The 15,255-nt window shown below is 36.9% G+C and overlaps 1 protein-coding gene across 7 annotated transcripts in view; it reads left to right on the top strand.

Moving 5' to 3' along the window:
* Positions 1–15,255, top strand: part of PTPRZ1 (protein tyrosine phosphatase receptor type Z1) — a 209,875-nt gene that overhangs the window by 152,547 nt on the left and 42,073 nt on the right. For 4 of the 7 annotated variants that reach the window (XM_024990491.2, XM_010804402.3, XM_024990492.2 and 1 more), the window contains exons 12-13: positions 4,402–7,981; positions 12,721–12,865. In XM_024990491.2, the coding sequence (XP_024846259.1) occupies positions 4,402–7,981; positions 12,721–12,865 (3,725 nt within the window). Of the gene's footprint in view, positions 1–4,399; positions 7,982–12,720; positions 12,866–15,255 lie in introns of all 7 variants that reach the window. The other 3 variants (XM_010804404.3, XM_010804405.3, NM_001192272.4) reach the window with 2 other exon arrangements.

Consider the following 15,255-nt stretch of genomic DNA (forward strand, 5'->3'; position numbering starts at 1 on the left):
ATGTTGCGTTAATAAAAAGTTCGTGTTGCATGCATGATTCATTGTTTGTAGCACTAGTTGCTGAGCTTTGTAGATTAATGTATAATTAATAACATGAGTTTTATGAAGAAGTTGGAAGACACTTTAATTGGTATAGTTTTTAAAAAGAGATAGGAAAGGTTTGTTGATAATTAGAAAAATGATGGACTTTAAAAATAATGATAGCTATGAACTGTAGTTGCAAATTGGAACTTTTTCATTTTCTAAATGTTTCTAACAAACTAAAGTAATATTTAAGCAATTCATAATGTCGCTACAGCTTATTTTTGACTAACTTAACCAGTGATTGATAGATTGATAATAAATGTGAACCAGAATATAAAGTGTATATATTCTTTTGCCCATTTAATTTGATTATTTTTGTTTGGACTATGCATATTATAAAGTCTGTTGCCAGCACAAGGTCCTTGAAGTAAATGGGCCTTTAAGGATATTTATAAATTTTAACATTGTCCTAAGTTTTGAAATAGAGAGAAAATGACTGTTTGTATCTTATATTTCATCCTAAGCCCAAATATGCTATTCACCAGAACTGAGATAATATGTTAAATCCAGGTTTTCTATTGTTAATGGTAGTAGGAATGTGTCCATTAGTACATATATGTGTATGAGCTGATAACTTGTGAAAACGAATATTCTTATCTAGCTGTAAATAGTGGTTAGGTTGTGTTTTCACATGAACCGTTATTTCAGTGATTTTTTATCTTATGGCAATTCTCTCTTACAAAGGACTATTTTAGCAAAATGAGCAGTCCACATTTCACCAAGAGTTCACAATAGAATTCAGCTAAGCATATCTGTGTGTGTGTGTGATGTGTGTCAAACACCCTTCCAGTTGTAGACTGCATACTTGTGTCCTCACATGGTGGAGAAGAACAGAAGAAGCAACCTTTCATGACTCAATATAAAGGCATGAATCCCATTCATGAGGCTTCCACCTATGGCCTCATTTAGTACTAATGATTCCCAAAGGCCCCAGTTCCTAAGACTGTCACTTTGAAAGGGTAGGGTTTCAGCATGTGAATTTAGAGGGGACACAAACACAGTTCATAACACTATTCACCTTCATTGATTCATGCAGGAATGAATGATAGAAGTTGGCAAACACCTGGAATGTATCAGTAATGGTTTTAAGCCTGAATATGGGTTTCCCTGGTGGCTCAGTGGTAAAGAATATGCCTTCCAATGCAAGAGATGCAGGTTCAATCCCTGGGTTGGGAAGATGCCCTGGAGAGGGAAATGGCAACCCACTCCAGTATTCTTGCCTGGGCAATCCCATAGACAGAGGAGCCTGGCAGGTTACAGTCCATGGTGTCGCAAAAGAGTCAGACATGACTGAGCAAGTAAACAACAACAACAACGTGGAAATGAATAGTTTCGGGAATGTTCCTCAAGTTTTCTTCCAATAGGAATGCCTGACTTTGAAAGACAAACTATCTCCAGCACAATCAAGGCTTTTCAATAAAAAATTTTAATAGATATCATAAAGGATAACAGGTGTGATCCATATGAAAACCATAGAGGAGGAAAGATTCACAATAACTTAATCTTGGGAAACAGTGTCCATTAAAATATTTGTTTTTTCATATATATATATATAAAGTAATCATAGAACATGAATCTTATGTTCTTCTTGAAACGTTGACATGAGACAGTATGATCCCATAGAAATGTACAAGACTTAGTTGGCTGGATTAATGAAAGGTCCATCACCTTCTTCAGATTCTAAGAATCTCACAGTGATGAAAGAGAAATTTGTGTTTCGTGTGTGTATAGTTTTTATTCCCCAAAAATGTAACAGAATAAAGGGTGACTGGCATTATGTTTTAAGAACAATGTTATAGAAGTCTACATAGCTTATAGTGGGAGGATGATAAAGGAGGTTTGTGTGGGATAATAAGCAAAGAGGAAGAGAAGCAATGGTATGTGGAATTTGAAAGAAATTGTCAGATCAGGGACTTCTAGTCTCTGGTGGTCCAGTGGTTGAGACTTAGCGCTTCCAATGCAGGGGGCATGGATTCAATTCCTGGCCAGGGAACTAAGATCCCACATGCTGCACAATGAAGCAAAAAAAAAAAAAAAAAACTTACCAAAAAATAAAAGTTCTAAAGAAAAGAAATTGTCAGAGGATATAGAGAAGATAGATGACATGTGTTTTGGGAACTTTACTGTGAAGAAAAGGGGAGAGGTAAAATGAATACTAGGCGTTGAATAGGAGATTTTCCATTATGCTCGTTTTAAATAGGAGTGATCTGGGTTTTAGCTGGTAAGAGTGATCCATTTAAGAAAGCAAAATTGAAAATACAAAGTGGAGGGAAATAGTTGTGTTCAGTTCCTGAGAGGATGATAGAGAATGGATTAGAACACAAATGCAGAAATTAGAAAGGAAGTAGAACAACAACTCTGTTACAACAGGATGAGAAGAGCGGAGGTCGATTTGGTTGGTCCTGGTGGGTTTTGATGTTTTAATGCTAGTAAGAGTTGAGTTTTTGTCTGGTGGCTTCTACTGCCTCTGTAATCAGGAAAACCATCTGCTGAGAATGAGGAGAGAAGAAAATGGAGGTTTGAATAGAGCAGAGCAAATTTTAATAGAGCAAATAGAGCAAAGTTTAAATGTCTTGGTAGAGGGTAAGAGTGTGGTGTGATACCAGAAAACTGGCAAGTATCCAGATTTAGAAAAGTGAGAAAGAATTCAGAAACTACATATTGCTAAGGTTAACACTGATCTTCACCAAAACTGTATCAAATTATAAAGCAAATGTTTGTAAGAACTTCTAAGGAAAGAAGAGTGTTTTCCACCAAGAGTGAGCCGAGGCAAACTGTTCTTATTTCCTTTTGCATGAAGTTTTGGGGCTTGAAGATGAGAAGAATATTTATTCAGGAAATTATGTGGTAAAATCTTCTAGTTGTCCTTGTGAACATGGCATCAATCAGAATGCAAAATTTTATCAAGGAATACTACTAGGGAGGAAATGGATCTGGAGAATCTAAGAGAATATCCATTTTAGCATTAATACAATCCAGAGCATTAAGGCTGACTCACTTCTCAGGATTGTCGCATATGCCTTAAGATTAAAAAACCACTTTAAACCAACTGAATAATTAAGCTGTAGATAACAATGCAGTCATTAAGCTTGAAATCTTGTGTTTCATACATGTAGCTTTCTGTGTGTTTGAGACAAAAGCTCATGAGCACACATGGCTTAAGATTCAGATTCTTTCTACTGATATTGGTCAGGTTCTCACTGACCAATTTGTACTTGGTCATTTTTTTCTTTTTTTCAAGGAGCGTGATCTTAAAAGATCTAATAGATGACAGTGCTACGAAACTGACAAATCCATGTCCCATGTGAACAAAAAATATCATATCTTAATATGTTTGGCAATTCAATGTTTTAAACATATGAATAGACATATTATAATATATACAGTTTAAATAAAAAGAGACCATGGATTTTGGTTAACCTCTAGCCAGATCACTCCTGGGCCATCATAGTAACTAAGTGCTCATGAGTCACCTGAGTGGTATTTCTAAAGGAAACACAAAATTAAATGACTAGAACTAGGCCCATATTTTGACCAGTTGTTAAAAATGTCTGCCTAGGTTTAAGATGAACTCCTAGGGAAAAGTATTTAAAACAAAAACGAACAAAGCCAAAAACCTCTTCCAGTCTTAAACTTTCCTGTTAGGATAGCTTTAAAATTGTGATGTATTCTGAATACATACAAATAGTCTGAATATACAACTACTTTGATCTTTGAAATAAGTTGTTTTATTGCCATTTTACAAGAAGCTAATTATTATTTAGCTTGTGGCCAGATGAACTAAACAGAGAAATATAAACACAAGAAAATAAATGCCATGTTAAATAACACTCTCAGTAAGTAAATACCACTACACTGTGTCTCCTTTTCAAAGCTGTGATATCTATTAATTACTTCCATAAAGTAAAATTTTAAGAAGCAGCCATAAGATATTTTCGTTGAGTTGAATTACTGTCCCTCAAGTGTGGATAATACTGGTTACAAGATAGAGGCGTGTCTTCTAGAGGGGTGGTGCTTTATGAGAAGTTTCCAAAATCCCACGAGTGAAGAATCACAGTATAATGCAGTTTAAGATATTATTAAGATTTCATGGAAAAGGAAATGGCAACCCACTCCAATATTCTTGTCTGGAAAAGTCCATGGACAGAGGAGCCTGGAGGGCTGCAGTCCATGGGGTTACATGACTGAGCACGCGTGCATGAGAAGGGTGGAGGGAGATGGGTTGGTAGCAATACACTGGTAGAACTAAAAAAAAAAAAAAAAATCACTTTTCTCTAATTTCCTTATATCCCATTAAATCTTACTTGCTTTTCAAAGGAAGAAGAGGGAAAGGACATGGAAGGAGACACTGCTGTGAATCCTGGTAGAGACGGTGCCACAAACCAGATTAGGAGAAAGGAACCTCAGATTCCTACCACAACAAATTACAACCGAGTGGGGACCAAATACAACGAGGCTAAGACTAACCGCTCCCCAGCAAGAGGAAGCGAGTTCTCTGGAAAGAGTGGTATTCCCAACATATCTTTAGATTCCACTTCCCAGCCGGTCACTGAATTAGACCCAGAAAAAGACGTTCCTTCGACTTCACAGACTGTGACCCAGCCTCCCCCTCTCACTCTGGCAGGCACTTCAGCCTCTTCAAGTGACGACTCTCAAACCATTCTCCGATTTCCACAGATGAACTTGTCCGGGACGGTGGAATATTCAGATACAGTTTCTACGACGGAATCGCAAGAGGTATCTACTGATATCAGTGAGGAAGAGAGTTTATTGACCAGTTTCAAGCTCGATCCAGGAGCCGATGATTCTTCCGGCTCCAGTCCCGCAACTTCCGCTGTGCCATTCGTCTCTGAGAACACACCCCATGGCGGTGTATTTCCTTCAGAAAACCCAGAGGTCGTCACATACGATGTCTTTATCCCAGAATCTGCGAGAAATGCTTCAGAAGATTCAGCCTCCTCAGGTTCGGAAGAATCTCTCAAGGATCCTTCCGTTGATGGAAATGTGTGGTTTCCTAGTACGACAGACGTGACGACACTGCCCGATGTCGGGTCAGGTAGAGAGAGCCTTCTCCAGACTAATTACACCGACGTGGATAGTGACGAATCTGAGAAGACAACAGAATCCTCTCCTCCAGGCCCACTGCTGTCACAGGGTCCCTCGGTCTCAGATGTGCGAATGCCACAGTATTCTACCTTTGCGTACTTCCCCACTGAGGTGACACCTCACGCTTTTACTCCGTCCTCCGGACAACACCATTCGGTCCCCACCGTCAACGTGGTACACGCGCAGACAACTCAACCAGTGTACAATGGTGAGGCACCTCTCCAACCTTCCTACAGTAGTGAAGTCTTTCCTCTAGTCACCCCCTTGTTGCTTGACAACCAGACCCTCAACACTACCCCTGCTGCTTCAAGTAGTGATCGGGCCTTGCATGCTACACCTGTATTTCCCAGTGTCGGTGTGTCAGTCGAATCCATCCTGTCTTCCTATGATGGTGCGCCTTTGCTCCCATTTTCCTCCGCTTCCTCCAGTAGTGAATTGCTTCACCGTGTGTATACGATCTCTCAGATCCTTCCGCAAGTTACTGCAGCTCTTGAGAGCGATCAGGGGTCCCTGCATGTTTCTCTGCCGGTGGCTGGGGGTGATTTGCTGTTAGAGCCCAGCCTTGCTCCATATTCTGATGCCGTGTCGCATCAGATCACTACGCGTGCTGCTTCGGAGACCTTGGAATTTGGTGCTAGCAAGCCTGCTGTTCTTTATCAAACGCTTGTGTTTTCTCCAGCTGAAGCATCCAGCAGTGATGTCATGATGCATGCACGTTCTTCAGGGCCTGAACCTTCTTATGCCTTAACTAATGAGGAGGGCTCCCAACACCTCTTCAGGGTTTCTGACAGTTCTGCGGTACCTGGGCGTGATTCTGTTCAGGGTTCCTTATCTAGCAGTCCTAGTCACCACCTACCGATGCCCGAGTCTCCCTTAGTAACCCCAAGCGCATTGTTGCTGCAGCCCACTCAGGGGCTCTCTGGTGATGGGGAGTGGTCTGGAGCCTCCTCTGATAGTGAATTTTTTGTGCCTGACACAGACGGTCTGACAGCCCTTAACATATCTTCACCCGTTTCTGTAGCTGAATTTACATATCCAACCTCTATGTCTGGTGACGATAACAAGCTACTTTCTAAAAGTGACAGAATACACGGAGAGGAGACAGAGCGGCACATTTCTTCTTTCAGTGACCTGGTTTACCCCTCTGAAAGCACAGTCATGCCTGACCCATATGATCGTGTAAATACATTGAATGCCTCTTTACAAGAATCCTCTGCCTCCACTTCTAGCCCAGAGGGCATCCTCCCAGAGCTTCTTGCTTTTACTGCCACTAAGGTTTATGATCATGAGATTAGTCAAATTCCAGAAAATAACTTTCCAGTTCAGTCTTCACACGCTGTATCTCAAGCATTTGGTGACACTTCACTTAAACCTGCGCTTAGTGCACACTCAGAGCCAGCATCCTCTGACCCTACTTCTAGTGAAATGTTATCTCCTTCAACTCAGCTCTTAGTTTATGAGCCCTCAGCTTCTTTTAGTACTGAAGTATTGCTGCAACCTTCCTTTCAGGCTTCTGGTGTTGACTTGTTGCTTAAAACTGCTCTGCCAGCTGTGCCTAGTGACCCAATAGTGGTTGAAACCCCCAAGGTCGATCACATTAGTTCTACAGTACCACATCTCATGGCATCCAGTGCCGCTTCAAGGGAAAATACGCTGCACTCTCCATCTGTACCAATCTCTGATGTATCATCTACTCCTAATACGCATGTTGCTTCACTTCAAGTTTTAACCATTTCTTATGCAAGTGAGAAATATTCTGAACCACTTTTGCATAAAAGCGAAAGTTCCCACCAAACAGTACCTTCATTGTACAGTAATGATGAGTTGTTCCAAACTGCCAATTTGGAGCTTAACCAGGCCTTTCCTCCAGAAGGAAGGCATGCATTTGCTACTCCTGTTTTATCAGTTGCACCACCAGATACGCTTATAAATAAGCTTGTTTATTCTGATGAAGTCTTCACCTCCACCAAGGGCCCTGTCACCGATGAGGTATTGGCTGGTATTCCTACAGTTGTTTCTGATCCAGTTGTAACTGCTGATCCTTCTGTCCCTTTAGGAAATGTGTATGTTTCCATTTCAGCCATTTCTCCCAACAAGAATGGTTCTGTAACCACAACCAAGTTGCTGTTTCCTTCCAGAACAACTTCTGAGCCAATTCAAAGTGCCCGATCTGATGCCAATTTGGTGGGTGGTGGTGACAATGGTGATATTGATGATTACGGTGATGATGATTATGATGACAGAGATAAGGATGGCTTATCCATCAATAGGTGTATGTCATGCTTCTCCTATAGAGAATCACAGGAAAAGGTGATGAATGACTCAGACACCCAGCAGAACAGTTCTGTGGATCAGAATAACCCAATCTCATATGCACTATCTCAGAATTCTGAAGAAGGAAATAGAATCACAGGTGTCATATCAGACGATCAGACTGATATGGACAGAAGTCCTGATAAATCACCACCAACAAATGTGCCACCCCAGAAGCACAATGATGGAAAACAGGAAAATGATGTTCAGACTCACAATACCCTGCTTCCTTTCAGTCCAGAATCTAACGCTTGGGCAGTTCTTACCAGTGATGAAGAGAGTGGATCAGGGCAAGGTGCCTCAGATAGCCTTAATGATAATGAGACTTCCACAGATTTCAGTTTTCCTGATATTAATGAAAAAGATGGTGATGGGGTACTGGAAACAGGTGACTCAGAAATAACTCCTGGATCCCCACAGTCCTCAACACCGACTATTACTAGCGGGCATTCAGAAGTGTTCAACATTTCAGAGGCAGGTTAGTTACGAATCCAAAGGATAGATTGAGGTGTGATGGCTTTCTGCCTCAAAAAAAAAAAAAGAAAAATCTTGGAAAGAGGTATTTGGTAAAATGGCCATCGTTTTTAAAAGTCAGGATATTTATAAATCAATTTACAGGTTTTAAAATTTGATTTTTTTCATTATTTCAAAGAAATACTGAATGTGTTTTTATCCTTAGATTAACTCTCTCCAAAACAGATAAGATGATTTCTATTGTCAATTCTTTCATATTCCACAAGATGCCTGTTATATGTGAGAGCAATTATGTGTATATAATACATTTTTAGTACACTGCTTTTTAAATAATAGATTGGAGTGTATTTTGGATGATTTTAGTTTTGATATTTATGCATATTCTAAATTACATTGCCAACTAAATATCGAATTACAAACTCTGATATAATACGACATATGTGTCTCTCTCTCACCCACTCAGTGGAAAGCAATTAGATATTTTGGACATCCACATCAGATTGGGGACTTTAGAAAAAAGTTCTATTGCTATGTTTTGAAAGTTTAATGGTAAGATATTTTTTTAAGATTTAATTTTTTAAGAATGTCTCTTTGATTACCTTAACATTGCCTAAAGAGGGCAGTGTGAACTAACAAAATACCTTCTACTTTATACTTGTTACATACCTTTCTAAGAAGTTAGATAATGGCCATTAATATGCATAATATGTATAGGTATTGTATGACAAGGTGTACAACACAAGAACATTTTCTGTAGAAATGCATTTCATTTGTTAATGTATTTTATGCAAACTAATTTATAGCCAGATGTTTCTTCCAGCAGATTGCTTGCAGTATATATAATACAGATGTTTGCTTTAGATGCCGGGGGGTGGCGGGGGGCGGTGCAGAAAGGGGAAATTCAATGCCATTAAGAATATGAAATACTAGATAATTTCATTGCCTTGATCTTAAGTTTTATAATTTGCTTTTACTATATTTTAAGGCATCTTTTTAAATAAACAATGAAAAATATTTAAATCTCAACAGTGAGTCAAAAAATAAAGTAACATCTTGCACTATTATTTTGTAAAAGTAGGTATTTAAAATCCAGAACATAGATACCAGTCTTATTAGGATAGTTTTCCTCTTTGTTATTTCCTTTCCTTGAATGAGTTATGTACTTTTCCTTCAGTGCAGCAGCAATTAAAAGCGTGTACATTTTGATAGAGAAGTTTCTTTACATTCTGATTTGATACCTACTTAGCATTGCATTCCAGTTTTCAACACTTAAACTCTGTTATGTGAAAATAAGTATAATACATGGGTCACCATATTCATTAGTATTGCCTTATATATGAATTGTTATCCGGCTTCAATTATAGTTCTTTTGGTTTTTTAATTTTTATTAGATTGATTTAAAAAGAAAACATCAGGAATGCATCCATTTTTCTATCTTATTTTATAGTGACATCATCTATATGTTATTGCTAGATTATCTGTTATGAAAAGACTATATACTATAAAATGTCAAACCTGAAATGACTGACCAAAATTACTGTATTTTCTCTTCAATGCACTAATTAGATTTATTTAATTTGAGGATGTTTTCCTACTGATGAGGAGAAAACAATATGAATATAACATCTAACAGCATCAAGTAATGTAATTGATGACATAAATAAGATCATATAGGGGAAAATTCTTGCCTGTTTTTAAAACATATCTAAAAAATCATATGTAGTTTGTCTTATCCAATAATTGAAAATGCCTCTCTATCAAATGCATATAGACTAATTCTGAAACTTACCATTTTATTACCTATTTTTTAGAATGTAGAATAATTTATAAGACATGCTCCTCAAAATAATATAGATAAGACAGATATTAGTACCTGCAACTTATGAATGCATAGACTGAGTCCTAAAGATACTAGACTGCTTGATCAAGGTCACACAGGAAGTTAATAAAAAAAACTAAGACTGGAAACGTGTCATTGGTGTCTGTCTCTTAGAGACTTCATTTTCATGATTGAGAACAGTAGAATATATATAAATATAAATAATGCTTAATTTGTAAACCAATATTATTCTTATTTATTTCCTAATCATTAGCACATTCTTGCCTTATTATTTAGGTAACTCATATATACTATGGAGCCATATCCAAACATATTTTAGTGTCAACTAATGAATATAAAAAGCAGTATAACTAGTTGCTCTTCATTATAGTATACAAAGCAGCCAGTTGATTGTTTTTACTTTCATGTGGTAGCTCATATAAAATATTTAGGTTTCATTATATGTAATTATCTTGGCTTTATCATTCCAATTCCCTAATTAAAAGGTTTGTTTTAAAATCAGACATCCCAGAGAACTTATGAGTAAAGTCTACATACAAGATTCTGAATGTGTGCATGTGTGTGTATAATGCATGTATATAGTATGCATGACATATATATATATTGTGATTTGTTACATATTTCACGTGTTATATATCTGACATATGTATCACATATTTGATCAGACATATCTCATATATATGTATGTACATACATCTATATAAATGAGATATGTACACATCTAAATACATATATATACACACATACAGCTATGTGCCTACTGCAATGAATATTTGTGGTCATTGAAGACTAGTGAAATTATATAAACTCACTTTGTATGTAAGTTAATGTACATCATTGGTTCTTAAACTTTAATGTGGATCAGAATCACCCAGAGGGTTTGTTAAAACATCGATTGCTGAGTTTTACCTACAGAGTCTCTTTTTCAGTAGATTTGGGATGGTTGAAGAAGGGCCCTAAATATACATTTCTAACAAGTTTCAGGTGATGCCGATGCCACTATTCTGGGGGACCTACTTCAAGAATGACTGAAATAGATAATAATACTAACCTTCCTTTGTAATTTCTAGGTACCAGAGACTTTGCTAAGTGGATTATTTCCTTTATTAACCACAAACTATTTCTATTGTAACAATAGGAAAAAAATGGGAAGACAATTGTGTATGAAACAAAATGCTTTCCTAAATTTCATAAAGCAATACCAGTGCATTCAAACTTAGGCTTCTGAATAAGTCTCCCCACAGTAGGTAATGACCAGAGTGTATGGTTAATGTAATAGAAGGTGAAGTTTAGCCTTCTCTCATAAGAATATTAACTACAGCTCAAGGATCAACTGACTTACAATATTCCCACTTTTTAAACAGTTTCATTATTTCCAGTCACAACTTTGAATTCCATTTTTTTCTCACAAATGCTTCTGTAATTATAAAAATACACATCTTGGAATATTTGGTTGCCACTTATAATCCTTTGATGCATTTCCTATATGTGGATTAAATTCTTGACCCTTTCTGCATCACCTGTCTTTACAGAAGGAGTCTATCGTTTTAACTCTCAAGTTCTCTCCAGTTAGACATATTTCAGTGCTCTATTTATGAATCTGTGACTGTCAAATTTATCCTCAGATATTTTCCATTAAATTGATATTATTTTCAATTAAATTAATGCCCATTGTCTATCACTAAGAGTATGGTACTTAGTATACCAAGGTACTTTTATACCAGATGTACCATATATGTTGGAAGCAAGGTAGACTCTGATGAGGAATTTAAACTTAGTTACTCCAGAGATCCTACAGGTGGACAGGATAAGGACTGTTAGTTTGTAGTGGTGTCAGCTTGTTGTAGCATCCTGTTAGGGTTCTGATGTACAATCATCTTGGTTTCCCACTGCACATACCTCAAAGTAGAAGGGAGGAATTGTGACTGGTCACTGACACTCTGAAGTTCTAAAACGTTTTTTAACAACTTAGAAAGATAGCTTTGTTTGCAGTGATTTTGAAGTTCTAGAACAAAAATGTACCTGATTTGTCACAAAAAAATAGTTATTTGCTATCTTCTAAAATAACCCAAGGACAGAATTTAGACTTTTTCATAATTTACACTTGTGTATTTAAAAAGAATGCCTTAGATCTGTGCATTCCTTCAATTCACATGCAAAAGTATTTTTATTTTTGATAGAGAAAAACAGTTGGCAATAAGGGAATTCAAAATGTCTAAATTTTAAATAGTTTGCTGGATTGAAGGGTTATCTTAATGTAAGAAGAGTTATCCTAAGAGTCTCTCTTTATGAAATTATTAATTGCTCCTAATTATTTACCTAACTGTGGGATGAAAAATATTTCCACTACAATTTATTTTGGGAAATCAAGATTATATATGGTGATTCAGTAAGTAGCATTGTTTTTCTGGATCATTTTTATTAAAAAACTGAATAGTTTTTATTTTAATACTTTAGTTTCCTTTCACAAGCTTTTCAAGGCAATATTTTGCTTCCTGGTTACCAGTCTTTGCTGGATATTATAGTTCCTGAGCTCTGATAGCCTGCCTTCCTTTTTTTCTCTTTTTCTATGAGCTTGTTTGTTTGTGAAGTGTAATTGATCTGTAACACCAGGTTAGTCCTTGCTGCACAGCATAGTGATTCGATACCTCTGAACATTTCAAATTGATCACCACAATAAGTCTATTACCATAAAGATATTGCATAATTATTGACTAAATTCCCCACACAGTATATTTCACACCTATGACTCATTTATTTTGTAACTGCCTTACTTTTAAGCTTTGGGTCAGAGAAATTTTAAAGGTAAGCAACAGCAAGAAGATTGCAGTTATTCAGTTGAAAAATGTTGTGCTTTTCCCTCAAGCTTAAATATCAACTTTCTCAATTTTCTCCGACTACAGAGGCCAGTAATAGTAGCCATGAGTCTCGTATTGGTCTAGCTGAGGGGCTGGAATCCGAGAAGAAGGCAGTTATACCCCTTGTGATCGTGTCGGCCCTGACTTTTATCTGTCTAGTGGTTCTTGTGGGTATTCTCATCTACTGGAGGTAAGTTAAATGTTTTGGATGTGTATTTCATAGAGCTCAGATTTTACTTTTGTTTTACCTGAATGTTCTGCAAAACATACTCAAAATTCACTGTACTTGAGAGCTACCACTAATTTATCCAGGTAACTCTGAGTAAGAAGAATTTGTGAATCCAAAGACATAATAATAAAAGATCTGACTATTCTTCACACTTCTGTCAAACAATTAAAGGTAAAATGGAGGAACTTTGACTTCAGTTAATATTTAATACAGTATTTTGACAGTTTTACCTTCATGTTAATCTAATGAACATTCTGATGTTACCATAGCATCTAAGGTTCTCAGTTAAATGCTTGAGCTTTTATAACTTTAAAAGTTACTATTTTGGAAAACATCATTTTTGATATAGTGAAAAATATTTTTATAGCAGTGGATTTTGTACAAGATACATATCAACTGCATGCTAATACAAAAAATGATAACCCATACACAAAAGTACAAATCAAGCATTAAAATAGAATGCAATTTGAAGATAAAGTAAATGACTATATTAAGAGGAATGGGATTTTAAAATTCATTATTGTTTGCCTTGAAGATGAGATATAGCTTCATTCTTATCAATAACCTATTGAAACTTTTAAACGGCAAGGAACATTGCACCTGACATAAACTTCTGATCCTATAGCAAATGGAACACAGTGCAAATTTATGTTTACTAGGGATGTAATACAAATCAGTATAACTGCTATAACCGTGTCTGTTGGAAAGCAAGGACTTTATGATGATATAAGGAAACCTATCTAAACCAAGAAAGGGCATAACTTAGTACTTTATCCTTTTGTTTTAAAAGAGGGTTTTGTTCAGAAGATTTATACTCCATTTCCTTTTGTTTAGCAACATCCATCTATAAGTTTATCATCACCACTCTTTGTGTTATTCCAAAATATCTTTTCTCAGTTTATTAAAAAATATTTAGTGTGTTTATTGACTGTTTCCCATGTGCTCAGTATTGTGTGAAATACTGTGGGAGCGTATGAAAAAAGGAATGAATGGAGAGTCACCACTGTCAAGATGTTTATGCTTATTGAAGAGAAAGAGTTTTCAGTGAAAAATGTGTAAAATATTACACAGAAGTGTATGCATGGCAGCTTAAATCTCTCTTTTTTAATGTAAATTTATTTATTTTAATTGGAGGCTAATTACTTGAAATATTGTGTTGGTTTTGCCATACATCAACATGAATCCACCATGGGTGTACACGTGTTCCCCATCCTGAACCCCCCTCCCACCTCCCTCTCCGTACCATCCCTCTGGGTCATCCCAGTGCACCAGCCCCAGGCATCCTGTATCATGCATAGAACCTGGACTGGCGATTCGTTTCATATATGATATTATACATGTTTCAATGCCATTCTCCCAAATCATCCCACCCTCTCCTTCTCCCACAGAGTCCAAAAGACTGTTCTATACATCTGTGTCTCTTTTGCTGTCTCACATACAGGGTTATCATTACCATCTTTCTAAATTCCATATATATGCATTAGTATACTGTATTGGTGTTTTTCTTTCTGGCTTACTTCACTCTGTATAATAGGCTCCAGTTTCATCCACCTCATTAGAACTGATTCAAATATATTCTTTTTAATGGCTGAGTAATACTCCATTGTGTATATGTACCACAGCTTTCTTATCCATTCATCTGCTGATGGACATCTAGGTTCCATGTCCTGGCTATTATAAACAGTGCTGTGATGAACATTGGGGTACATGTGTCTCTTTCAATTCTGGTTTCCTCAGTGTGTATGCCCAGAAGTGGGATTGCTGGGTCGTATGGCAGTTCTATTTCCAGTTTTTTAAGGAATCTCCACACTGTTCTCCATAGTGGCTGAACTATTTTGCATTCCTACCAACAGTGTAAGATGGCTCCCTTTTCTCCACATCCTCTCCAGCATTTATTGCTTGTAGACTTGTGGATAGCAGCCATTCTGACTGGCGTGAAATGGTACCTCACTGTGGTTTTGATTTGCATTTCTCTGATAATGAGTGATGTTGAGCATCTTTTCATGTGTTTGTTAGCCATCTATATGTCTTCTTTGGAGAAATGTCTGTTTAGTTCTTTGGCCTATTTTTTGATTGGGTCGTTTATTTTTCTGGAATTGAGCTGCAGGAGTTGTTTGTATATTTTTGAGATTAGTTCTTTGTCAGTTGCTTCATTTGCTATTATTTTATCCCATTCTGAAGGCTGTCTTTTCACCTTGCTTATAGTTTCCTTTGTTGTGCAGAAGCTTTTAATTTTAATTAGGTCCTTTTTGTTTATTTTTGCTTTTATTTCCAATATTCTGGGAGGTAGGTCATAGAGGATCCTGCTGTGGTTTATGTCGGAGAGTGTTTTGCCTATGCTCTCCTCTAGG

Source organism: Bos taurus, chromosome 4 (genome assembly GCF_002263795.3).
Source record: "Bos taurus isolate L1 Dominette 01449 registration number 42190680 breed Hereford chromosome 4, ARS-UCD2.0, whole genome shotgun sequence".
In the NCBI taxonomy this organism is placed as follows: domain Eukaryota; kingdom Metazoa; phylum Chordata; class Mammalia; order Artiodactyla; family Bovidae; genus Bos; species Bos taurus.